General features: G+C 38.1%; 1 protein-coding gene across 2 annotated transcripts; it reads right to left on the bottom strand.

Moving 5' to 3' along the window:
- Nucleotides 1-477: 477 nt before the first annotated feature.
- zyx (zyxin) lies at nucleotides 478-27,503 on the bottom strand. Of its 2 annotated transcripts, none has more exons than XM_084384684.1 (10): nucleotides 27,226-27,503; nucleotides 14,020-14,245; nucleotides 12,682-12,941; nucleotides 9,595-9,690; nucleotides 8,425-8,976; nucleotides 6,976-7,096; nucleotides 3,842-4,011; nucleotides 3,458-3,636; nucleotides 2,112-2,232; nucleotides 478-2,016 (listed from the first exon to the last, which is right to left on the bottom strand). In XM_084384684.1, the coding sequence occupies exons 2-10, from the start codon at nucleotides 14,237-14,239 to the stop codon at nucleotides 1,903-1,905; spliced, it is 1,833 nt and encodes a 610-aa protein (XP_084240810.1). In that variant the 5' UTR covers nucleotides 14,240-14,245; nucleotides 27,226-27,503; the 3' UTR covers nucleotides 478-1,902. The 2 variants fall into 2 exon arrangements, with proteins under 2 accessions (XP_084240810.1, XP_084240809.1); XM_084384683.1 differs by lacking the exon at nucleotides 27,226-27,503 and adding an exon at nucleotides 26,477-26,727.
- Between the last annotated feature and the right edge of the window lie 278 nt (nucleotides 27,504-27,781).

The raw sequence follows: 27,781 nt of genomic DNA, 5'->3' as shown, positions 1-27,781 counted from the left end.
GGGAACGAACATGTTTGGAAGCCGTCACATGGCGAATACGTAAACGCATACTTATCTTCATAAATACCCATCACTATAAGAAAATGAAACAAGAAACATTTTCAATTAAATCCAATGAAAGATAAAACAAAAAAGTACTCAGTTTGTCAATTTTATAGTTTTATTAGTTCAGAATACAGTACAAATATGGAAGAAAAACAATGATAGCAAAAATAACACATTGGCATACTTTCAACCGTAAACATACACACATTCACATATTAAGAGAGGAAATTAGATGGAGTTTACAAAAAAAAGTAATGTTAAATGGTAAATACATGAAGGCTAAACCACAAGTGTTCAAATGGTCCATAATGCCTTACTGAATTCAGCAGTATTGTGATACCAGCATGAAAATGAGGCCGTGAAACATGATGTATAAAAACACTGTAATAACAATAACAACATATCATGCATAACATGTTAGATTTGGTCATGTTTTTTTTTTTTTTTTTTTTTTAATTGGAGCCATTGTTTTATTCGATTGCATCAAATACTAGAATTTCTTGGACATAATAGTCAAGGGACAAGGCCAAGAAGAGAAACACAAAGAGGTGCATAGATAAATAAAATGAGCTATGTAAAACGGATACAATTTTCAAAATGATATCAGCGCTACCTTAAAGCCAAAATGAGTGGTCTTAGTTAGATGATAGTTGTTATCGTAAACACAACAACAAAACAAATTAACTAAAATGTCAATGTTGGGATTCTGTGCATTGATCACAGGGAATGGTTACTGTTAAAAACTAAATATTTCTGAGAAACATTCAAGAGTTTAATCTATTCAGAATCATGTTAGTTTGGTCTACAGTAACTGTTACTTTTACCAAAAATGATCGCTAGTTTTGTGATGTTGAATCTTGCTGTATATAACCAGAGCTTTTGTGTACTGTAGATAATACTATCTTATCCATAATACAGACGTTTTTAAAAAAAAAGCTTTAACTACAATGTCATAGATTTATAACAGTAGTCTATGTAAATATTACAAGAGGCTCAGTGATTGATGTGCTGTTCTTTGGAAATACTTAATCGTACAATTGTTTAATCGCTAAATACCTCTGGCAATATATGGAATGGAAAACAATTGAACTGATACTGGCACGATAATCAATGCAAATTTACTCAACTGTATCATCACATGTTTTGTTCGACATGCTTTAGGATGTGCTTTTTTAAAAATATTTGTTCATTTACAGATAAACAGTTAGATAAGTGAAGCATGCATGACAAATCGCATCTTTCCCTGCCTTTGTTTTTCCTTATTTTACATTTGATTGTGACTACAATTTCACAAAGAGCCCTTCTCATCCACTACCAGCGTATGTTTCGGAAAAGCCTTATTGAAAGTGCATGGATGACGGTGGATATACAAACTTATACGTCTTGCCTCAGTAGTCAGCTGTGGTACAATTTATGGATGTTTTTTTTAAAGGCATGCTGGGAGTAGCACTGTGCAGTTCAAACGGCAGTGCAGTACATTACCTCTGCACAGAGTCAGCCACTACAGTAAAAATTCAAGCCACAAAAACTGTCCTAAAATCACTACTCTGACACTTTACATATCAAACAATCTAGGGGTAAAAATTGTGTCGTATATAACATTCAAAATGGAGGCACTAACATTGTGCTCGCACACATCAGGCCCTGGCAGAAAGATGCCAGGCCAAACAGGGCAAGCTACGGGCTGGGCTCTGAATAAGGCCATTCAGAAAAAGCAGTAGAGCTTCGTCAAGAAAAGGCTAGACTGACATTGAGCAAACATGAGGAAAATGAGAATGTGAAACGGAAGAGAGATTTATAACACTAAGCCAATAATGTGTCTTGAATCTGGTTTAGGTATGTGTGAGTTTCCACCAATCACTGCTTGGCCTGCTTGGCACGTTGGGTGTGGCATTTCATGCACAGAATTCTGCCATCCAATGGGTAGCAGCCATCAGCGTCTGCCTCGATGGAAAGGGGACGAGCACAATCCTGCAATCAACGAGCAATGTCTTGCTTTAAAACATGACTTCTAATTTGAGGCTAGAACAAATAGGTAAAGATAACTAAAGAAAGAGTGTTCGTACCTCACATCGGTAGCACTTCAGGTGAAAGTTCTTCTCTAACGCAACAACCCTGATTGTCTCTTCACTTCCAGGGTCGGGAATAATCGGCTCATTGCAGCTCACGCAGAGTGGAGAGAAACGGCTGAGAAACAGAAAAAGGAGAGAGGTTAAGATAAAACATTTCGGTAACATTTTACAATAATGTCTCAGTTGTTAACATCAGTTAATGCATTAACTAACAATGAGCAATACATTTGTTACAGTATTTATTCATCTTTGTTAATTTTAGTTAATAGAAATACAGTACTTTGTTGTTTGTTCATGTTAGTTCACTGCATTAACAGCTTTTGATTTTAATAATGTAATTTTTCATTCTTGGGTGAACTGTCCCTTTAACTAAGATTAATAAATGCCGTAGAAGTATTGTTCATTGTTAGTTCATGTTAACTTAAGTATATATCTAATGTTAACTAATAAACCTATTGTGTTACCAACATATTTTTAATATTATTTTATAACATTTTATATGCGTGTTTATTCAACTTCAGGCACCTTCATGTTTAAAGTATTAGTTTCTACTAAAATATATGATACTATTTAAAATACTATTAAACTTTTTTTTTGCAATATATACTGTATATATTTTTTACAATACATAATTTTTTCTATTTTTTGTGTATAGATTTAGTTTTGTTTATTCTCTTGTCCTAGTCAGACTTTCAATCTTAAACTATGAAAATCCATCATAAAAAAACGACAATAAAAACCTGTGATAACATAATCATAAACCGTTTCAATATATATTGTGTGGGAATGATTTATATAAACTTTTTATACAATTTACAACAATGCCCAAGTTGTGGAGTCCCCCACAATAAACAATTTCGCCCCGGTAAAGTTATCTGAAAAGTAGTGTACTTTATAAGGACGTGAAAAAAGACATGATGTGTAAAAAAACCAAAAAAACTAAGGTAATATTGCTTGTGAACAACGTTTTTGTGCCTCATTTTCTAATCAAGCTGTAATTCAATTACAAAAAGTATGAAAATAATATTTAATTGGGTGTATTTTAGGATACATAAAAAGCTAACTAAGAAATGCCTTAGCAAGACAAAATAAGTGTATGCAATTACTATTCCAAATTTAACCCCAAATAAAGCAAATTAACTTTGAAACTTTGTTGTAGGGAAGTTCGATTTTATTATGCTAAAAGTGTCCCTTAGTTGAAGAAAACCCCATTTAAAATACCACTGTTTTGTTCATTACACTGATACCTGATTGAATGGGATAATTAGTTAAAATGCTCTAAAGTACACCAGCGTATAATGGAGTGTTTTGATTGGTCTGTGATTAGCGAGAAGGCTCACCGATGGTAATCTTTGACGCAGTAGGGGTTGTTGTTGTCATCGGTGATGAACGGAGCGCCCTCCAGGGTGCAGCTGCAGGTAGTGCAGCGGAAACAGTGGGCATGGAAACACTGACCCACCGCCTTCAGGACACGGTCTGTGATCCGCTCCCCACAGAGGGAACACACAGTCAGAGATTTCTGGAAACACAATCACACCCAAAGACAAACGGTAAAAACAAACAGAGTGGGTTACTACTGAGTCTCTGAAAAATTCCCCACGTTAATAAAGGTCTGTGATATGGATAACACTGACTATTGTTAAAGTTTTCTGATACCAAAAAAGCAACGTGTCAATTTAAAAACTGTATATGAAATGTCTTGCATTTAAACAGGCCTGTCTCACCATGTAGCAGTCCTCGCACTGAGGCGTCCCTTCGTGGTCGTAGAACTGCATGCCCTGCAGGGGGCGCTGGCAGCTCATGCAGCAGAAACAATGAGAGTGAAAGAGTTTCTCCATCGCTCTCACTGCTGGCTGAGATCTAGACAGAGCTTCTCCACATTTACCACACACTTCTGAAAGGAAAAAATAGGTTCATTTTAACAAGGAAAAATTGAGATTGTGGATAATGAGAGATTTATGAGATAAAGAAAAGTTAATTATGGAGCAGCAAACACAGGATAATTGGGTGACTGGAGAGGTTGTACTAAAGTACTATTGTACTCTAGAGGTCTCAGGTCATGTTTACACCTGCAATTACGGTGCGTTTTGTCAAAAGTAGACGAGGGAGACACATTCCCGTTTACATCTGGGCCCGTATTCATAAAGAATCTTAATGCAAAGAGTAGCTCCTAGTGACAAAATTCTAAGAAAATTCTTAGAAATGTGGGCGTTTACTCTTAAATTTAAAGAAAAAATCCTAGTAAAGAAAACAGTAATTCAGAAAGCATCTTAACCCTTAAAAGAGGTCTTAAGGTCAAAATTGTTAGGAGCACGGACGAGGACTTTTAAGAGGCTTAAGAGTTTCTTTAGCAGAGGAGAAAATGGCAGAAAGACGAAGAAGGAGAAGAAATGTGTTGCAGACAATGGATGACAGTGAGTTAATAAGACGCTTTAGATTAGATCATGCAGGGATCATGTTTGTGACAGATCTTTTTAGAGACACGCTAATATCTCCAACACAGCGCAGAAATGCCATAGTGCCCGGAATGAAAGTAATCACTACATTACGATATTTGGCAACTGGGAAAATTCCATGTTTGATACATTAAAACCAACATTCAAACCACCATTTAAATAGACATGCCAACAATCAGTGTAATTGGAAAGAGTGGAACAATTTTTATCATTCTAAGCCAAGCAAATACCTTATAGGAAATTAACAGCATGGTTAATAAAATAAGGATTTATATATATAATGTGTGTGTGTGAGAATGGTCAAACAGGAAAAATTACGCATGTAATTTCAAAGTGAAGGCTTAGAATAGACCCTATACTTAAAATCACTTTTTTCCCCTTCTTGGACAACCAACCAAGCACAGTCTTCAAAAGATTGTGTCATACATAGCAACGGGGTCAACCCCACCTTCTTACTAAGATAAAAGTTTTTGTCTTTTCCTTACTCAGAGTTGCTCTCAGATCAGTCCTGAATTGCTCTTAAGCTAAGACTCCTACGTAAAAGTTTTTAAGCTAAATTAAGAGTTTTCTGAGAGGATTCTTAGAATCTTTATGAATACGGGCCCTGGTATTTTAATCCGTCTCTTTTGTCCACTTTCGACCACTTCTGTCCTGACTTCTTCGAGGGGAGGGTCTATGGGCGGTTAACTGTATGGTTTTTACCTCAGATCTTTCGATCTAATGGACAAAATAAGCTCACTCAATTTACATACGTTAACGCGCTCGGAGACGACGGAAAAAACATACAGAGAGCAAGACCACGCCGAAAGCTGTGAGCGAGCGTTAGAAATCAGGAATAGTGAGAGAACAATGTGCTTGATACATTTTTCATCCTAAAACCAAACTTTGGTCTTCAGATGACAAAGTTTTAATCCCGTCTGGCTAGCGCGCAACTCCAATAATGTTAACGCATTAGACCAGTAGGCGGAGAGTAGGTGGTCTTTTGCGGCTGTTCAAATGCATTCGACCACCCTACAAAAGCAATCCTGACAAATGCGTTTTCGACTACCTCTGGAAGTGGTCGAAAGTGGACAAGCTCAAAACGTTTTAGACCCTGTTTACATCTGTATTTAGTGTCGTCCACTTGTGATCCTGTCGACCAAAACGCATCTTAATACCACATGTAAACCGTGCCTCAGTTCAACTGCACCGCCCCACCTTAAAAGCATTCTGACCAATCCTACCTTAGCAACTGTTGCCATTCTCCATATAGAGTGCAACAGTCGGATTATAGAAGTAAAAATCCCATTTAGAGAGAGGAACTGATTTGTAATGATAACTTATAAACTTTTAAAGACAGACCTATGAGCCACAGGGTTAATTGATGCTATATGCTTTTGTTGAAGCCATCAGCCAGTATTATTTCAACATTTTGAAAACAATCCTCATTAACTGTGGAATTCTTGGTGAAAGACTACATTACCCATGATTCTACAAAAAACCTCTACCAATCAGAGAATCGCAACAAGCAAATCTCACCCAACCTCTCTACTGCCAGTTCACTCCCATTGAGCACTGTGAATGACGTAATCGCGTCAATCTCCCTAGTTATGCATACAATACCGGTCAAAAGTTTGGAAACATTACAAAAAAAGTCTGTATTTGAAAGAAGTAGTCTTAAATAAAATTATTTAAAAAAGTAATTTAATAAAAAAATACAGTAAAACAGTAATATTGTGAATTTTTTTATTTAAAATAATTATTTTCTATTTTAATCAATTTAAAAATGTATTTTATTCTTGTGATAACACAGCTGAGTAGTCATCTTAGCAAAGGGTTATCACAACAAGACCGGCAATAAAGAACAAAATCAATCTATGACCAAGAATATAACCAGACTTAAAAATAAACCATAAAACAGAACACGAATACACAAATCAAACCGTTTATTTCAGTTGCATGTGAAAGTAGGTTGATCTAATCAAAACCGGATCAAAAAGTATTTTTAGTTTTTTCACCTGCACGCACATCTAAGCTACTAAGAAAAAAGAAAAAGAAAAACTTCAGTGCTGACAAAGACAGAGTGAGATCATTACAACACTCATCCAGAGAGATCCAGACATGGGAGAGGTGAAGCGCTCTGGTGTTTAGACTGATAATGAAGTAATAAACTGAGATAGAGAAGCTACATCAAGCTAAACACCTACACAGACAGATAAAGAGAGAGGAAGACAGAAAAAGAGCAAGAGAAGCCTTGAACCATTACACAGTCTGTTTATCACAGCTTGTCTGCCGTGTGTTAAACAAGAGCCATATGGGTGTCTTAAATTAACATCAAAACCAGGAAATCACTGAAATGAGAGCAAATAAAAAAGATCAATCAAATCTTAAGGGTGTGGGTGTGTACACAAGGTTAGGTGTACCTGTAGCTGGAGAGGTGATCACAGGAGGATGTTTGTCCATGTCTTTGATAAACTCCTTAGTCATTTTCTCCAGCTCTTCTACTTCCCTCATAGTGAGAGGAGCTCCACCAGAACCAGACCCCTAAAAAACAACAGCATATGTTTGCCACTTTTCAGAAATGACAGAAATTGTAGTTTTATGCATGTCATTGTGTTAGGCAACTATATACATTTTAAGTAGGGATGCACGACATATCGGCAAACCATATCGGTACCGGCCGATATGTGTTCGTTTTTAATGTTATTGGCCCGATAAGAAAGTCTGGCCGATATATTAAAGCAGACAAATAATGGATTATTTCCTTCAGCTGAGAAGCACGGTTTGCCATGATGGTTTTGAACTGCTTGAAATATGATTAGAATCACTTCAAAAAAGGAAAATACAGTTAAGTGCAACATGTGCAGCGCACGTCTGTCATATAGGCCACTTTTGTTTTTGTAATCAGGCTCTCAAATATTATATAAAAAATTGGATTTAGAATTATCGGCCAATATATCGGCTTTCAAATATAAAAAATTATCGGTTATCGGTATCGGCCTAAATTTTCATATCGGTGCATCCCTAATTTTAAGTAAACTTCTGAAAAACTTCTATTGATTTACACTGATGAATGTTTACTACTCAAAATGTAACCAATCACAATGAATCACTGTAATATTTTGCATATGACCTGCAATTGACCTTTTTCTCGCATCTATTTGCATATTGAAATGCAACTCGTCTTTTCTTATATCTATTCAACATCTATAGTTGCCTTTACTCCGCACAGACGGTGTTGCATTACATCGTTTGCTCAACAAAGCTCACAGAAAAAAAAGATATGAGTGCTATGTGTCATGAGTCTCATGACATCAGCAAAACTCATGACTCAGATGCAGCATTTCATTTATGCAGAATATATGCATATGCAAAAACTAAAACCTAAGCTGTCCCAAAAGCCTCATGTGTGCTTTATTTTTATTTATGTTTTTATCTATCCTTCGACTTACAGTACCATTCAAAAGTCAGGGGGCGGTAATATTTTCTCATGTTCACCAAGCAGAATATACAGTAAAAAAATACAATAAAAGCAGTAATATTGTAAAATATTACTACAATTTAAAATAACTGTTTTCTATTTTAACATATTATAATGTAAAAAAATATATTAAAATGTCATTTATTCCTGTGATGGCAAAGCTGAATTTTCAGCATCATTAATCCAGTCTGCAGTGTCACATGATCCTTTAGAAATCATTCTAATATTAATGCTCAAGAAACATTTCTTATTATTATCAATGTTTTTTAGTGGAAATCATAACATGAACAGCATTTATTTGAAATTGAATTTTTTGCCTTGTTACCTTATCTTACCTTACGTCACATTTATTTAAATGACTGCATCACGTTACAATCTAAGGCACACCCACCTTTGGTGTAACGGTGTTTCCTGCTGGTCTGCTGAACGATGCGATGGGTGATTTCTTAGGTGCAGCAGGAGAAGGCGGAGCAAAGCTTTGCTGACTGCCAATGGGAGATGTTTCAGAGCGATTGAAAGCAGGTGTGGGGGCGGGAATATTCACTGGTGGAGCAACAGGGGCAGGAGGAGCCGCAGGAGGAGGTGGTGGGAAAGAGCATTGGGCGGGGGTTTTAACGGCATGGTTAAACCCTCTTGCGCCTCCAGAAGGTGCAGGACTAACCGTTTTGGAACCAAAATTTGAATTCAGCTGACTGGGAGGGAAGTTGGTTTTTGGAGCAACAGCTGGGCCTTTAGCCAATGACTGTACGGGGGCGGGGGCGGGGGCAGAGGCCGTGCTCTGATTGGCCGGCCGTGTTCGAGCACGTAGCTCCTCGGCCCAAGGGGCAGGGGGAGGACGATCCTGCAGCTCAGGAGGGGGCAGAAAGGAGAGGGTGGGCTTAGGGGCTTTTGGTGGTGGTGCTACTGGCTTTGGCGCTGGTGCTGATGAAAACTGGCTAGGCAACTGAGCAAACAAACAAACACACACAAATGTCACACATCAGATGGGGAAAAGGGAACTTTAAAGGCTTACAAAATCTCTAAATTGTGGCATCAGAATGTTGCAAGATTAAGATTGTGAAAAATAATTGTTCCTATTTTATATTTTTACTTCCTTATTTAACAATTGCTTTATTTGTTAAAAATAATATAGTAGGATTGCATAATCAATAAGGATGACTGGATCAAGTTCAAATTATTTGTTTTCATGTTGATTCATTTACAAATTATTCATTCCTAATTTAGTAATAAATACTATGTAAAATAAATATGCATTTTATTGCAGAATATTTTTTTCGTGTGATATTATATATATCAGCTTTATATCAGTCATTGGCCACCCTAAAAATCCCTAAAATATCAGCATCTGCAATCAATTTCATATCTGTTGACCTCTACCAAAAACGAATAGAGCAGCACGAACATTCGTCAAAACATCTCCTTTTGTGTTCTTCTAAAAAGAGTAAGTCTTGGAATGGGTGAATCTTGCCACTATTCCATTAAGGTTGAAAAATTTAAGGGAAATAAACTGAATCCTGAAGGTCAAGATTAGAATGTCAGAGGTTAAAGGTTGTGCGATTACCTTTGGGTTGAAAGGTCCACTAGTCTCCATCTCTGATAACATATTGGTCAAAGAGCCCAGCTGCCTGTCAAAACTCGTCTGTTTCTCAATCAGCCTCTATGGAGAACAAAACCAGAGAGAGAGAAATTGAGATGTGTGTGGGGTGTAGGAGAGGTTGGAAAGGATGTGGATTAGGAGAGGAGAACAAGAAAGGGTGAATCAGCCATGAAATCTGATGTTGTGTTGGAAAGAGTGCAAGAGTATATAAATGTGAGGCAATAAAAGGGTGGAATAGAGTACAAAGCAATACAAAAGGAATATGTGAAACAGAAAATGACAGGGTCAGAGCTGAAAAACAATCCAAACAACATTAAACGTGGGAAGAACAGATTTAAAAAAAAGGATAAAGAAAATGGTGCCTTGAGAAGTGTTCCTAGATTATAATTCATGCCTAGTTAGTCATTTGATCAAATTATATGAGATAATAAAAGGGCAGAATGTGCGTGTGAATCCGCACTGACAATTAAATGAATCCACAAAGAAATTTGGAAGAGCTGAGAAAGACAAACAAATGACAGTCTTGCTCTCAGAAAACCACAGCACTGTTCAATCACTACACAATCTTCAAAGAAGAAACATGTACTTGTGTACAGCGACAGATGTTTCTATCCAAAGTTGTGAATTGAACAAAATTGGAATACCGCATTAAAAATGTGCGCATAAAGCACCGTTTCCATGTGTTCAAGATAACAAAATTGTTACTTCCTATGAAATTGGCACAAATGATCTGTAATTAAAATAAAGAAGCCACTGCGGCTCTTTTTTCATACATCAAATGACTTGGGCCTCAGAGCGCAGACACAGCCCAACAAACGCTGTCATGTTATTAATCCCCTGGTTGTCCAGTTATCCAATCACATCATCTGTTGAGGCACAGTTTATTATTGCACATCAAAGGGTTTATTCGGTAAATGTGATTCCGTCATAGTTTATGCGCATGTCTTCTTATCGAATAAAAAACAATTATGTGCCTCAATTGAGTGCATACATTTTTAGAATGCGTTTCCATCCAGCATTTTTTATGCGATAACCCCAAAAATCACATGAAAATAGGTGAATAGCTAATGACAATCAACTCCACTGCCTGACAGTGGAAATTACCACACATCATTACATTTAGAAAACATTCAACTAGTTTAGGTAGCAACCAATTAGTTAGAGTGATGTCTTCGGTTATAGCAACGCAACTTGTACTGTTTTTTTGTGCTTCTTGCAGCATGAATCACATTTTTATTAGGATAATATTACTAATAGGATAATGGATTTAATTGTGCATGCTAATTTTCCCCCTTTTTTACATTTAGATACTTAACACCAAGGGCCAGATTTACTAAACAGGACACATTAGCATCTGATCGGAGTCAGGTCAGGTGACCACATAGCTATCTTAAGACAAATTAGTTAACTAGTTGTTTAGGCAAAAGATCAGCGAGTTTTGTCCATCCCTAAAATCTTCTATAGTAAGGAAATGTTTCACGAAAAACTTATTTTTATTGCTCTCAGTAGCAACAGCGGGTCTTGTTTGATTGAATGAGGCCTTGTGAGAGTGATGATGTAGCCCAATTACATCGCACTCACCACAACACATCCATATAAGCCCTGACTCTATTTATGGATAAGTCAGCAGACAGCACGTATAACTGTGTCTCACAAGACAGCGGAGTTTACTGCAGCAAACTGCTCAATTCAACTTTCTCATCTCCTCCATTTACAAAAAGAGTCACTAGAATTACAGAAGAATGTAAAATGCCATATCAGGCCATACAGAGTGAGAATTAATGATGCACCAAAATTTCAGTAATTTGAAATTGATGTGGACGGCTCAGTATGTTTGGACATAAGACGATACAGAGTTCTTCAATAAACTCATAAAAGTGTGTCAGTGTGTTTTGTTTTGTGTAGTGTTTCAACCGTAGAAAGATGACAGCAATACAACAGCTTGTAAAAAATGTCACATATCGTTGCATTTACCTCAGTTTACAAGAATGTCTATTTACATTCTTACACCCGGCGCAATGCAGCGCCAAATGCAATTTTTTGCTAGTTTCAGTTCGACGCAGTTATCATTTTCACGTTGTTTAAACAGCAAATGCATTTGCGCCCATGGGCATGCTGGTCTGAAAACGAGGTGTGTTCTGGCGCATTGTTGGCGGGTTGCTATTTTGAAGCAACAGAAATAGTCTGCCTCAACAATATAAAAATAAAAAATTTGCCGCCATTGATTTTAGACCAGGTTTCAGTTGGCCAAATTTTTTTATTGTTATTTAAAGAGCGCGTTAGTAATGTGCGCCTATAGGCGGGTCCACAACGTGAGTACATTCTGCTTATTAAACACACAGGGACACACAGCAGCACACAAACATGCCAAATATTCAAATTAAAAGGATTACAATGTAAAAGATTATTATTGTGTACATAAAGATAAGGTGGAATCCGGCTTGTCCCGTAGATGGTCTGCTTGCGCACTTTTACCTCACACACGAGCTGTTCCGTTTGCGCTCTGGAGACGCATTCGGTCTTTCCACTATCAAATTCCGTCATGTAAATAGCGAATCCGCCATGGTGCGAGCGCAACTGGCATTTAAAGGGAATGAGAGATGAGACTCTGATTGGTTTAACGCACATAAATCCCAAAACACACCCATTACTCATTAAGAGAATAGGGACAACCCTTTTAGACCATGCGCCGGGTGCGCCGACCATTTTTCCCATCGTTAAACTAGCAAAAGTGGATTTGGACACACCCTAAATCAACTTGCGCTTTAGACCATGTGCTTAGATCATTAAAATAGGGCCCTATATCTCATTAATTAGCAAAAAAAAAAAAAAAAATTTAAAATACACACATACATATATATATAGGTGCATCGTTAGTCAGAATCGAGTTGTCTAGGTTTAAAAAGGCATACAATTGTGCTCAGTATAGTGTGAAAGCTTTTTAATCTTGAAGGACCAGAAATAAGAAAGGCTGGGAATGACACAAGGGCACGTAAAGACTTGTTAAGATTAAAATCAAATTGAAATGAAATCAAATATTTGGTAACCTACCTGAGAGTTGACACCTGCACCGGTCTGAGGGAGTGGAGGAGGTGGTGGTGGTGGTGGGGGTGGGGGGAAGGAGGCAGAAGGTACAGAGATAAACTCCTCGGGAGGTGCAGGGAGGTGTAGGTCTTCTGCAACTGGGGGCGGGGCTGGGAATGCAGGAGGAAGGGCATCAGATGCAGGGGGTGTGATTTGGCATTCCGGAGGAGGGGCTGGGAGCTCGGCATCATCCAGCGGAGGAGGAGGAGGAGGAGGGGGCGGGAAGTCTAATGAATGAAGGCAGTGAACTTCATTACACTCACACCAATTCACAATGACAAAACAATCTCTTTCTGCATTGTTCTTTCACCTTAACACAACGCATGATAGCATAGCTTATCTAAATACTGCACCTACATTAGCATACATTGCTTCTCTCACATGTGAAAAACAACTCTTTAGATCATCAGGACTGACATTTGAAGGACAATGCAGATATTGAATATTTAACATCAGCAAAGACAGAAATGTAATTCAGTTTAATCCTTAAAGTCATATTCAGCAGTTTATCAGCAAAACACTTTCAACACTTTGCTCAAAAGTGAATTCATATCTGAAAATGCACCCTGTTGCCAATCGCATATGTTGTAATTCTGGCGCGGAGAGAATAACTTCAGTTGCTACAACAAGTAGAGTGAGCTTTTCTAAAATGCACCTCATGTTCGATCTATAATAAAGGATTAATGACCCACTAGTGATATTTTATAATGAAGAATAAAGTTAAAAGAATAAATAAATAAAAAATAGTTTGAGAAAACTTCAAAAGTTTGGCTGGCATAACCTTACTTTTTATTACATTTCATTTGTAATAAAAACAATCTTTTTAACAACTACTTCACTGCTTATTAACGTTTGAAATAAATGTCATGTGGTGCAACTAACATAATGAAGCATGTTAAAAAAACATTAAACAGTAAGTGATACCAGTGACCCCATGTAGACCAATCATCAGTCAATAATTCTCTAAAATATAAAATAATTTGATGTGATTCAACTCCCTGAAAACTTGAAATAATTATGAATGAATACTTTTTTTGAAAATAATGAATAAGCAGTGTACATACATGTATTAAAGGTGTAAGGCAAATATATTATTACTTTTTACTTGATGGCTACACTACGTGACGTTTTTTTCAGGGTTATTAAAATAAAACGTTTTCCAAAACCATATAAAACAATCTTTATACAAAGAGTGCATTTATAAGAATTAGCCACGTGTTCTAAACTAGATTTTTCTTGTTCTTTATCACAGATTGGTCTTATATTAGAAATGACACATTTCATCTTTCAAGGAAATTGTCTTACCCTCACAAACAGCTGAAGGGGGCGGGGGCATCTCTCCAACTCGTCCAATCACACCAGTGCTTACAAATGGAGAGGGCTGTGATGGGGCCATCTGTATTTTGGGGCGTGGAGGAGCGACAGATGCAAACTTTTTGGGTTGGTTGTAGAAAGAAGGAGCGGTAACTTTGAGGGAGACCGAGGAAGTTACCACAGTGGGCTTGCCGCTACTAGAGTCAGACATCTTGATCTGAAAAATACAACAGTATGTATGTGGTCAAAGAAGTGTTACAGTTCAGATTACCATTTCTGCACAGAATTTTCCAATGCAAACAAACTAATTCAAGACCACTTGGCTGCATAGTTTGGCAGAACAGCATATGGAAAATCTTAACGTTTAGTAAGTGGTTTGTTGCTTTGGTGCCTGAAACTGCTTTATTCATGCAGAATCGGCTCTCGAGAGCCGCCACCTGTATGTAGGTTAGTCGACCAGCTGGGTTAAATTTGAAAGAATTCTCCTACATGTCTACAGTTTTGAAACACCCAGAACATGAGCAGGAAATGTCCCTTTAATATTTTTAGCATTATACAATTGTTTAAAAACAAGATGTGGTGAGCATTTCAGTAATTACAGGGAAGTAAATGTAGCTTTGTTAACAGTGTTGTTCCCTGATTTGTCATAACAAAAAAAACATAACTGATTTTAAGAGAAGTTTTTTAACCTCTAAACTAACATGAAACAAAAGTTATGTGTACCTTCAAAGACTTATATTTACTTCAAAGAGTAAATTATTAGGAAATTTTCATTTTGGGGTGAACTAATCCTTTAACTGTTTTGTATGACTTGGGTGAGGTATAACAAGGAAATCACTCACCAAAATATTGGATAAGGGATTTCATGAAATGCTTGGCAACTAATTCACTTCCTGTTATGTACATTTCAGGTACTTCCATGTCTATTTTGACTTGTTTCATATCCACTCTTTGTTTAACTCGGTTTCATATCTAGAGAAAAGTCTCACTGTCAGAAATCCGCTTTCAACAGTTCATTCTTAAAGGGATCACACAACATTTTTTAGTTATCTCTTGTCATTTAATGTCCATTTTTAATGATGTCATTTTCTAGTGTTTTCACCCTTTATCTAAGCTTTAAACAGTCAGTTTAACAGTCGCCTTCAAATGTGAAATGAGCAATACATTTTTTACTGCCCCATCCTTCAATAACAGCCTCTTTGCAAAGTATAGGTGCTTTCGAACTGGGTAGTTATAGGAACTCAGTTCTAGGAACTAGCTAACTAATGGCGCTTTTCCACTACACAGTACCAGCTCGCCTCAGCTCGGCTCGGCTCGACTCGGCTCTGTTTGGTTTTCCACTGTGTAAAAGTTGTACCTGTACCAGCTTCCAGGTACTTTTTTTCGTACCACCTCCGGCGAGGTTCTAAGCGGGCTGAGGCGAGCTGAGGCGATACTAAAATGTGACGTAAAATCATGGCAGACTGCTGATTGGTCAGAGAGAATCGTCACTATTCACTGCGTCATCATTGCATGCGCCAGACGCAGTATCCTGAATAAAAAACAGCAAAAACAAAAACAAAAACATCCAAAAACAGCATACACTCGATTTCCTCCATTGTCCTGTGTGTGTGGGTAGCGGGTGTGTGTCGCGCGTCTCGTGTAAAAGATTAAGTCACGGCAGTTTCCTGCGGCGTCGCTATGACGACCAGGTACTATTGTTGAGGTACTATCTGCAATGGAAAATGAAGCGAAAAGCGAGCCGAGCCGAGTCGAGGCGAGTCGAGTCGAGTCGAGTCGAGCTGGTACTGGTAATGGAAAAGCGCCATAAATGTTCCCCTAGAACCCTTTTCCTGATTGCATTCGCATCACCAGTTGGAACTTTGTCCGTCTCTTACGTCCTGCCACTCTGGTTGTTGTGCAGGACTTTAAAGGCACACTATGCAAAATTTGTACCTTAATATAAGGTACGTAGTAGGGCAAATCATCCCGATAGCAAAGCGGGGGGGGAGGACCAGCAATGCAGGTTTGAGAGGTAGTGCCCCGAACAAATCTCGCGAGAATCACGACTTGCTTTACGGCACGACGTCACATACATCAACAATAGGGGTGTAACGATTCATCAACTACATCGAAGTATCGATTTATATTCCTACGATCCAACTACATCGATCTGTGCTCGGCAAGTTGGTCTACCGGCATATATCTATCATCTAACATCGTTTTAAAAGGTAATAAATCGATTGTATCGATACTAGGAAATAACGCATTGGATTTAAGCACGTCAGACTTTATATGGATGTTTTCTCTTAGCACTTTTAACGATAAAGGCATTAAACGTTACTCGATTCAGTATGCCTACCTGTGACGTCGTCGCCATGCGTGACGCGCCAGCAGCAGCGCAAAGACAACAAGCAGCGCAAAGTCTCTCACCTCAGAAAAACGGACTTTCCTGTCCTCTCAGCCGCTATACTGCAGTAGCGCGCACTCTTCAATTGCACGCGCAAATGCGCCGGAGCGCACTGTATCACTTCACTAAAGTGCAAAAGACATACGAGAATGCAACGTCGTAAATTAGTAAGTTAAGAAATAAAAGTAAAATACCAATAAATTACGTTATTGGTACGTCATGTGTGTTGCTATTTATCAGGAGCAGTTTCCATGTTTCTTTACCAGTTCTTCTAAGTATTGTGTATCACCATGGTAGCCTAATTGTTGTTTGTTTCCATAACAAAATGCCACTTACTGGTTATTTTGTATATTTTTATATGACTATGGTGGCTCATACCAAGATTGTATTAACAAAAACTAGTTTGGGACTGCTATTTAATAGCTTAACCTCGAAGTGCCTACTGTTTATCAGTATTTGTCATAGTCTTAAAAAAAATGTTGTATGTTAAGTAAAGGGGGACAGAACTTGTGTGTCAACAATTTTTGTGTAAACAAATATATTATAATAGAGGTGGGTCGCGGCTTGATGACCATGGGGAAATGTGGGTCCCATGGCCAAACTATTCAAAACATCATTCAATGTTGTGATAATCGTAATTAATAAATCGCAATTACAATTTCAAGGGAATAATCGACAATTATAATTTGTCATAATTGTTGAGTCCTACTTTATTCAAATAAAATGTGAATGCATTTGACATTAATTGTTGTTTACTTGTTTGTTTATATCTATAATTAATTGATACCTGATTCCCTTACAAGAATTTAAAAGTCACTGAATCGATTTCAGGTCACTGAATCGTTTCGGATCGTATCGTTCTAAATGAACCAATATCGTCCTTGAATCGTATCGACAACCACGAATCGCGATACGAATCGAATTGTTGTTAAAACGAATCGTTACACCCCTAATCAACAACATTTGAAGCAGCCTCTATGGAAGACACTAGCACGCAATTCAGACGTGAATCGTGGCAGAGTCGACTAAGAAAACGAAGAAAGCGTTTTCTGTGCAGAGACGGCTCTGCGTGAGTGGTATTTACGACAGTAACGTTAAATACAAGTACTCCACAGCGACTCTAGGGGTCGCTGTTTGAGAAAAACGGAAACTGCATAGTGTGCCTTTAATTTAGACGCTGATGAGAATGACTTAACCAGAGCCTGAGCACACATTGGTCCCATTCTCCATTTTCATTAGTTTACGATGTTTTACAATCCTATCTCATACGTTATTAGATAGAGCTGTTAAAAAAAGAAAGTAAACGGTATAAGTATTATACCGTGTGGTTGATGCCCAATGTCACTAGCTGAGCAGAAATACATAATCAGGTTTCGATTGGTCCCTTCAAAGTCACGTTGGATTTCCTCCTTAGCGTAAAGGTTGAGAAGTGCCTGGACTTCTACGTCAAGTAAATACACAGGCTATAAACTGTGTTTGCACAGCTTTTTTTTTTTAAACGCTGGGTGCCAGTGTTTTTCATGCTTTCGGCCAATTAACGTAGACTTACATCACTGGAAGTTCCCATTGTGCTGGGTTAGACCCTACTCTGAAGTAAGAGCTCATTTAGTTCCCCCAAAAGGCGTTCCTAGAACTAAAATCGTTCCCAGTTCCTGCTGTGCAAACACGCCAAAAAGCAAGTACTTCTGCCATTAGTTATAGGAACTATATAAAAAGGTTCCTACGGTGCGAAAGCCCCTATGATGTTTATGCTCTGACCACAATTAACAGGAACCTTGTTAAAATAAAGCTCCTAAACCATTCTTACCATTTTCTGTAGATCCTTCAGAAGGATATACACAAAGAGTAATAGCACAAAGTTTGGCAAACGTTCACACATTTTATTTCATTAGTTCAACTGGTGTTAAGGAATAATAGTATCTATCCTAGTGCTGTCAAAAGTACTGGTATTTAGGTAACAAGTAAAAAAAAAAAAAAAAAAAAATGAATAGGCTAAACAAATAAAAATAACGATACTAGCTTTTCTGCAGTACCGGTAGTATCGGTGATACTATTAATTCATACTATCAATTATCATCTAAAGTTAAATGTTAACTTAGGTAGCCCTAAAATCTTATTTTGTAAAAATATTTAGCATTCAGTCGATTTGCCTCCTCCTATTCAAAAACCGATAGATAGAACCAAGTGCCTACATTTATTTATTTTTCCATAATCCATTTCACTCAAATGTACGTCGCAATATAAAACTTCAGATTATTGTGACTTGATTCATTGTGACTTTAAACTAATAGTTGTGTGTAGCGCTTTTGATTATAGCTTGTTTTCTCAAGAGTTCGCAGAGTTCAGGTACAAGGACTGGTACAGAGAACTATGAAATATTACTGGTTTTGTGCAGACTACTGAAAGATTATTATTGTAGCAACACTAATCTATCCTGCATTCTCTATGTTATCTCACTGTGAATGGGAGTGTGTTTCTGATGACACAATAGGCATCACTGACATGAACCTTGAATCATCATGTGTTCATGCATTCATTAAGAAAGTTGAGAATGAGTCATTTTTGCAGCTTAGTTTCAAAAGATGCTCTTTTGGGAATAGAATGTTTTGAGTTCTGAACGTTCCGATACGTTTTCATAGTACACAAAGTCCTTTTATGTCATAAGATCAAGCAAAATTCAATTCGTCATGATAGGACCCCTTAGAATTATGTACTAACAGGACACAGCAGAACACAGATGGTCAGAAACACAGTACAAAGATACAACCTTCTATTGTTGGAGGATATCAATTCTGTTTTGAGTTTGCTTGCACACAAGCAAGCTCTCCAAACCGAGGTTATCAAGGCTGAAGTCATACCATGACTTCCCCTTTATGAGGCCTCGGTCAACCGAGCTTCATCTAGAAACAGTTAAAAGTGCTTGAGACATGTGGATGTGATATACCGCAGAAGTGCTCTCATAGCATAAGCTATGTGCAAATATTTACCTCAAGCATGTTTGCCATTAAAAACGACGGCATTACCTCATTCCCCCTCCTCCTGCTGCTGCAGCTGAGCCAAGTCTCATTTGACCCAATGACTAAGTCATAACTTTTTTTCCTCTCTGGTTCTCGTAATACAGCCAGTGAACCATAACTACTTTTTGAAAGTATGAATTACAGATGATGGCAAACACTTTAAAGGCATTAAATGCAGCATGGTCTGTCCTAGCCAAATGGCGCTCTAATTCATCCCACTGTTGCCTTCTGATGCAGATGATGTATACATGGATTTCATGACAAAAGAACGTCTTTCATTTCTAGCTTTACTAATTGGAGCCACGTTTTTGTTATTCTATCCTAATTACCATATTTTGTCCAGTCAAATCATGTTAGGCTAAATCGGCTAGGAAAGAAACATGCAGTGCATGGCAGTCCTTTCTCATTCACATGGTTTCGGTTCAGCATCTCAAAATGAACTGACACCTTCTCACCTGAAATGTGCTCTGCAGCACAAGTATAAGAGGAATTCAAGTAAATATTCAAATGAACTCATCCACTTTGAAAAAGGTATGTAAAAATTAGTAGAATTTTTTTAATCCCAAGGATCCCAAAATATGATGATCTTAATATATTATAAATGAGTCTGCATAATGTATAAATAGAAAATATTAAATATGATATCTTAAAGATGTTATTTCTAAGTTCATAAAAATGTATAATTAATTAAAATGATTAATCTCATGAATTTTCCATTCTGCCTTGAATGAATGAATGAATGAAAACCATAACAACAACAAATTTATAAACATTCTATTAATTATTAATGTTAACGACAACTTTGGAAGCCCTAAAAATCGAATCTGCATTCTGTTGATCTGCCTTCATCCAATCAAAAAATTATCGATAGACCCACCCTATATTTTTTATAAAAGATCTGACACAACTTAGTTCTGACAAGGAGTGCACGATTTACAAAAAAAAAAAAAAAAAAGATTAATTAACTGCGATTTTTTCTGGAAATTTTTTTTTTGCAGGTTTTCTGCACTTGTTTGCATGGCAGATAATGAGCTGCATACATGTAAGAACACAGTGACGTGCTTCACTCTGAAACACACAGCGCATATATTTAATTAAATCCCAGCTTTTGTGATTTAATAATCATTAATCACACTAAGCCATATCCCGATTTTAGATTTATTTCAATTAATCATGCAGCCCTAATTCTGACTGTAAATTCTTCTTACATGATGATGAGCCAACACTCAAAGCCATTGTAAAATTATACACAATTGTGACCGCACATCAATTGAATGCTACATGAGCCATGACGGCACATTTCTTAGCATCCCTAAATAACTCTTCACACTTCATGCTGTGTCACCAAACAAACAAACACCCCTTAATAAGCAAGTTCCCCTTCGCCTTGTTTGAGCCATGTCCAACTCAATTTCTCTCATCACACACAGATATAAATACTGAAAAGCAGTACGGTCCAATGACAGCCATACAAATCTACATCGGTCATGATTTTCATCAAGAGGAGTAATTGTGAATCGTTTAGCAGTTGACTCCCACACATAACCACAACCACAACCTCCAGCAGATTCCATGTTCTGGCATGAACAGAAGAGCTCCAGTTCACACAATATTCCCTAAACGTCTGACAAGAAGAGGTAATGATCCCTTCTACCCTACCTTCCCTTATTTAAGATGCGAAGAGTTAAAGATGCTTTGATGTGGGCCACCAAACCATCTCAAAATCTGAGAAGCTCTTAACGGATTCTGCATAACCATAAGTGGAAGCACAATTTAAGGCCAAAAAAGAGGTATTTTTAGTCCCCAGTTCTGAGTATGCCATGAGAGGCAGTGACATGTAAAGTGCAAATTCTTCACCTTTCTCCTCTGGTTCAGATGTAGAGTTTAATAATGCAGAGGTGCATGCTCAGATGAAATATTCACAAAGGACAGAAAACAAGCCATAAACACAGAGGTTTAAAAGATGATTTATTCTCCTCATGGCCTCCATCTCCAGATCAATATAAACTTGCGGGTACTTACAATAAACTTGCACGAAACGTTCCATTGAGCTGTTCCAGTAACTGATCCACAGCAGAGCACATGTGACATTGATGCTCAAAACAAACAGCAATGACTTACTTTTGAGAGCGTCCACTGCCACAAAATGGAAAAGATGATCACATCCTTAATTCTGAGTTCCCGTTCAAGCAAACCAAAAAGAGCAAGAGACCATTCATCCATCCATCCTTCTTTGACAAACAATGCCTGTTAGGCTGGCCACACACTTGAAGATTTTAAAGGGATAGTTCACTTTGAAATAAATTTTTGATATGTTTTAGCTTACCTCAAGGGCATCCAAGATGTAGGTGTCTTTGTCTCCGCAGTAGTTTCAATTTTGATATTTTTAGGTCAAACCGTTCTTGTCTGTCAGTCATATAATGCAGGTCGATGGTCATTGTCTCAAAACACAAGCACAGAGTCCAAATTAAAACAATTCCCCATCGTCCAAATGAAACAATTCCCCATCATAAGTACACATTGATGGCCTAAGACACGAAACGAGCGGTTTGTGTGAGAAAACGAACAGTATTTATATCGTTGTTATCTCTTGAAAACAGCACACGTCCAAATGATCTGACGGCGCGGGCGGGTATAGATATATACACTAGATGTCGCTTGGCTACGGTTTCGTTCCAATGAACTGCAGTAGCCAAGGCGATATAAATACTGTTCGTTTTCTCACACAAACCGCTTGTTTCGTGTCTTAGGCCATCAATGTGTACTTATGATGGGGAATTGTTTCATTTGGACGATGGGGAATTGTTTTAATTTGGACTCTGTGCTTGTGTTTTGAGTCAATGACCATCGACCTGCATTATATGACTGACAGACAAGAACGGTTTGACCTAAAAATATCAAAATTGAAACTACTGCGGAAACAAAGACACCTACATCTTGGATGCCCTTGAGGTAAGCTAAAACATATCAAAAATTAATTTCAAAGTGAACTATCGCTTTAAGGGCAATTTTGAGCCTGATTTGCATCCCGCAAATCATCATCATGTTGACTCTGATTTTGCTACTAAAGTTTAAATCAGAGACTATATATATACATATATTTTTTTTTTTTTCAGCAGATGAATGATAAAAACATTGACAGCCAATCAGAATCCACACAACTTGGCTTGACCATTTAACGCGCAGATGACATAAGCACTAACAGCACGTGCTTATAATTAACACGACTTTATTGTGCATTGGTGTGGACGCTCATTCTTTTAGTTATCGTAATAGTTTTCATTCTTGGTGTGAACTATCGTTCTTATGTGCCTTAAAGACACTTAAAAAACACATTATAAAAACATCTAAATATTAATGTTGTTGCCTAATTTTATCTCACTAGCAAAACCACTGCGAATGTGTGAATATTTATTAAACTCAGCCCTAGTTCAAACTAGGCCGTTTCCTGCTTGTTGAGGTCACCAGCTGCCAGTTTGGCTGGTGTGTTTGGTCTTTATGGATACTGTAATGGTTCAGATGCACTGCTAGACACTCTGATAATGTGAGAAGGTAGACAATACATTAGTGAGAGGAGATCCATCATGCAAAAAAACAGTCTAACAGTAATGCAATGCAGTCCAAATCAGCATAAACTATCCAGGGAAAACACTCTGCGACTTTAATTACCCACTATGGAGATCCAGCAAAGGATTAGATCTCATCGAACTAGGACCTTCTCACAGTGTTTGCGCGCCGTGGAAAGAGAAACAGCTGCAATATAAAGATTCCAGTGGCCTTACGTATGTGTCTGCATTTCATCACTAGATCCGAATGACTACGTGATTCGGAGTCTGGCTCTTTTTTTGCGGAAAGGAGAAGCAGCTGATCTGGCTCCATGAGACCTCCTTGCACAGCCTTGATGGATAATGCGGCCTGTAAACGTTACCCTCAGAGGGAAACAATGGGAACTTTTTGAGGATCACTGCATGATGCAAATTCTTCAAAATGTTGTTTGCCACACTGGAGACATTAAGAAATAAATAACAGGACATGTTGAAATTACAGTGAGTGATGTTCTACTCTGACTTATGATGGGCAAATAGCTCTTTATAAGGAGTCAATCTCATCAACAATAGACCAAAGCCTCTCAGGCTGCAAACACGCAGTATTTTTCAGCAATGCAGTTTTCTGGCTTCCTCTACAGATTTGATCTCAGGTCCAACAAAGTGACAAGAGTAGCTGCAACTAACACAGTATGTAGATAAGAGTTCACTTCACAACTATATTACGACTGTTGTGTGCTTGAATAGCTGATCTTGATAACTTGTAGTTTTAGGAAGTGAACTGTCAACTTACCGCACACAGTATGACACCACAGCACCAGTATGTTTCAAAAGATAACGTCACCTATGACATCACATCATAAACGACTCCTATCACGATGCTTGTCTACGATGACTAATATGAGAGTCATTTCCTTTCCCAAATCCAGCTTAAACATTTACAAAGACACTTGTACTTTGTCTGAATTTGGTACAGACAACTCCAGAAGCAGCTATTGTTCTGGGTGACTGTGGTGAAAAGCATACGGCACGCCCACAATCTGTCTGGGTTACACTGGGCTCAATACAGCTCAGACGGATCGCATAATTACGTCACGGGGGGTGCCTATAATGCGGGTCATTACGTCATAAAGTCTGCATAAAAACATTCTTAATATGAAAATAATTTCCTATATGTTAAAAAAGCTACTACTAGTACATAAAGTAAAATGGCGATAAAGACACCAATGAGTAGTTCAGTGAATAAATGTATTAATACTTCGGTGCAAGTGCATTTACCACTGCTCAGCAAAATCCAGTCATTTCAACAGAACTCGCTTTGGGAGTTTTGTAAGAGGATGATAAAGTTCCCAAAGCAGATTTCACTAATGTTTAAAGGTGCAGTAAGTGAACACTTGTAGCCAATCAGCAGTAAAGGGTGTATACACTCAAAATGCCTGTGTTGCATAGCATGTTTGTGAATTTGGGGGCAGAGCTAACAATATAGGGATGTGATCCTTTTGGGTACGTGGGTGCGTGTTTGTTTTGGCGGTTTCAAACATCAACAGCGTTTCTCAGAAATCGCTTACTGCACCAAGTTGTTCATGCAAATTCACCACGCTGACCAACAGAAAAGCGCTTGGTTTGAAAGTGACTTCTGCGTGAGCAGTGCTTCATGCACTGCTATGGTATCTGGGGCCCCCTGGACTGTTTATTGCCCCGGGCCCCTGTTGAACTAACGTTCCCTTCAGGCCTCTGGAGTCATCTTAATCATTACACCACCACTGTACGTCACTACACTAATGACAATGGAAATTGTTTGCATGCAAAATTTTGCTGAAATATTGCTAATGTGACCATACCTTCACTGGCAAATTTTCAAGGCCAATTTCACCAGTCATTTCATTCAGAATCCACACGATAAGGGATTTCACGTGAGCAGTGTTTCCCATACATTGATTTCTCTGTGGCGGCCATGAATAGATTTCAGTGCTTCCCATACATTAACTAGACTGTGGCAACCCGAAAAATATTTGAACTTCTCATAATAACATAAAAGGTTTTGTTTTTCGGCAATGCTGTCAAACAAACTAAAATTTAAAGCGCGATAAGGCTTTGTGACTGTCTGTTTGGGTGGTTGCGTTGCCAATCTATTAAAGGTAGGGTAGGCAATTTCAGAGCAAGCTAGCTTTGAAAGAATGAGATGCCACCCCCATTTCAGAGCGTCTCCAAAGCCACGCCTCCCCCAAAACACATGAACGCACAGAGCAGAGTCTGCAAAGCGTCACGAGAGACCGTGTTAAATTACCTCATGTCTCGAAGCACATAACATTACAATAATAAAGAATGCAACTGTACCACCTGACTGCTGATTCATTTCGCCGTTCATAGTGTTGATACTGTTCAATGTAGCCATTGAACAGCCCCAGGTAGAACGTCACTGGTTGCCATCTCGTAATTATGGTTATGTCATGGCTTGTGTGTCTATGAGCTTGTACAAGCTGACTGTATGTCTACAACTCAGCACAGATTCGCTGGAACACGCTGATGACGTGTGACGTCTTGGCAAGCAGGGTGTGAGGAGGTTTGGAAATACATGTTGACAGGCAGGTAGGACATCCGGACCGAATGCAACGACTGGACAAACATTTTTGGTCCTGAGACTTCCTAAATAGATATATGTAAATTTTATATTATTGATTGTTATCAGGACGTGAAGAGAGTTTCAACCAGTACAACAAAAAGTGTTGATTTATTTCTGTTATAAGGGGAGATAAATAGCTTTATTAACATGATCAGAGCATTTGTGGCGGTCTCGTGTTGTTATAATTCGCGCTGATTAAGTCATTCCAGTCCGCATTTAGCACATCTTTTTTTGAGGTGGAAAATCCTAAATCATTTTGGCGTCGCCTAAAGGCTAGGAAACCTTATTGCCATCTCTATGGACTCCACCCAGATAAATCCTGAGTTCATTCATTACGACATTATCGCCTTAAATTATACTGAATTGACAAATATTGCGGTCTCGTTCTTCAGGCGCGGAAAAGTTTGAGTAACGTTCACTGTTCCTGATGGTAGCTTATCAGACGCAAGAGCAGTACGAGTTAAAACAAGTTGCTTTAACCTTATATGGATATCTGACTGAAAACCCAGACAGTAACAAGAGAGAAAAAGCTCCCAATGAATATAATACAAGTTATGGCTCAAGCCCGCAATCTTTAGTTGAAAGCATTATTAAGATTTAGTTAACATTGTACACATGAGCCCCACCCCTCACTTTACTTAGGTTATATCATTAACCATTTTTCAAGCGATTCCAAAGCGATTATGAAAGATTTTCATAGTCAAAATAATTAAAACCATTCAAACAACACACATTGACTTAATGCTATTTCAATAAATTTATACATCACTAAAAACCACCGTGAATGCACATGGAATGCATAACGGTTTACTGTATGACAAACTTCTGTCATTACAATTACACATTATAGAAAAGGTGAAACAAAGGCACTTACTGTTCGTTTTCCTCCGGAAAGGTGCAGTTATGCCAGTACAAACAGACAACGCGTCTAATTTCTATCCCTACAGCCCTTTATGAGTATCCTTTCTTAATGTATATCACTTTACGGTGCTGTGTTGGCGCCAGGCACCATTCTGTTAGCACTGACAAGATCTCGTGGGGACGATCATCAGCGAATCTGATCTGCCAGCATGAACTTTTTCCAAATGTACCGACTCTAGTCGCACTTCCGGTTCACGCTTCCGCATTCTCCTGGCCGCTGGAGGTGGGACAACATCTGCGGCCAATGATGACTGCACTGCTGTTAGAGGTCTGCACGGTATTCAAGTTTTTAACCGTTTTATAGTTTATATTAAGCTATTTTAAATACCGTGACAAATAAATTTTAGCAAAAATATGACATGTATCTTATCAACTAGCCTATATGGGTCATAAAATAACATGCCTAATAGCAAAAATATAGCAAATTCACATTTTACAAGCAAAACGTTTCAAACAAACATGTTTGTTAGGTTTTGTTATTAAATGATACTATAAAAATGATTTGAAAATTGGATTTCAATTTCTCTTTCGATGTACACAGCTTGGATTTATTCTTTTTGTTTTACATTGCCTATTGTTAAATGAAGAGGTTTAATAAAGGTTAAAAAAAGTTAATTGGTTACCTCACCTTGCACATAAACCATTGGGCAGTTATTAAATAAAACGGTCAAACAATCAGTCTTGAAAACAGCTTTGACTTACCTCTTTGCCTGCCTCCTTCTCCTTCTCTTCTAGTTTCTCTCTCCGCAAGTGATTTCAATGATAACTTTTTCTGCGGTCTCTACTCCTGTTTCTTTCCGAATCACAGCTGTGGAACCCTCCCCCTACATGTCTCCTAAAGGAATGACACCATCCCTCCGTCTAAACAAGTTCTCTCTCGCTTGTCTTTCGCACAGGTCATGCGTATTACAATCCAAACACCTCTCTCTGTCTCTCCCCCCTTGGATTCTTTAAACATTCTTCAAACTATGACATCAACCCTGCCTGCCTTTCCTTGTAAGGGCAGAGTGGGTGAGTAAGTGAGTGAGAAAGAGAGAGGGAGGGAAAGAGAGAGAGAGAGAGAGATAAAGGAGGTTGGTGGGTTTATTAGATACAGACACATGGAATGGTTGGCAGGACACAGAAAGAAAGAGACAAGAACACGCAGTGCTCAGTCAAATTAAACTGACACAAAACCTTGAGCCCCGCTCAAAAACAACACTTACAAATTCAAGTTGGTTTTAATAGTCGTGGTCAACCACTATTGCTGCACATACTT

The sequence above is a fragment of the Rutilus rutilus genome (genome assembly GCF_951802725.1).
Source record: "Rutilus rutilus genome assembly, chromosome: 17".
In the NCBI taxonomy this organism is placed as follows: Eukaryota; Metazoa; Chordata; class Actinopteri; order Cypriniformes; family Leuciscidae; genus Rutilus; species Rutilus rutilus.
The sequence above is the reverse complement of the archived record's forward strand: the minus strand, read 5'-3'. Positions and strand labels throughout refer to the sequence as shown.

What these genes read in the sequence shown, in the direction of transcription:
- zyx (XM_084384684.1), bottom strand. Translation starts at nt 14,239, where the DNA reads ATGTCTGACTCTAGTAGCGGCAAGCCCACTGTGGTAACTTCCTCGGTC. An exon ending in CCCTTCAGCTGTTTGTGAGG is followed by an intron (nt 12,942 to 14,019) that starts GTAAGACAATTT and finishes TTCATTCATTAG; the next exon opens with ACTTCCCGCCCCCTCCTCCT. An exon ending in GTGGACCTTTCAACCCAAAG is followed by an intron (nt 8,977 to 9,594) that starts GTAATCGCACAA and finishes TTGTTTGCTCAG; the next exon opens with TTGCCTAGCCAGTTTTCATC.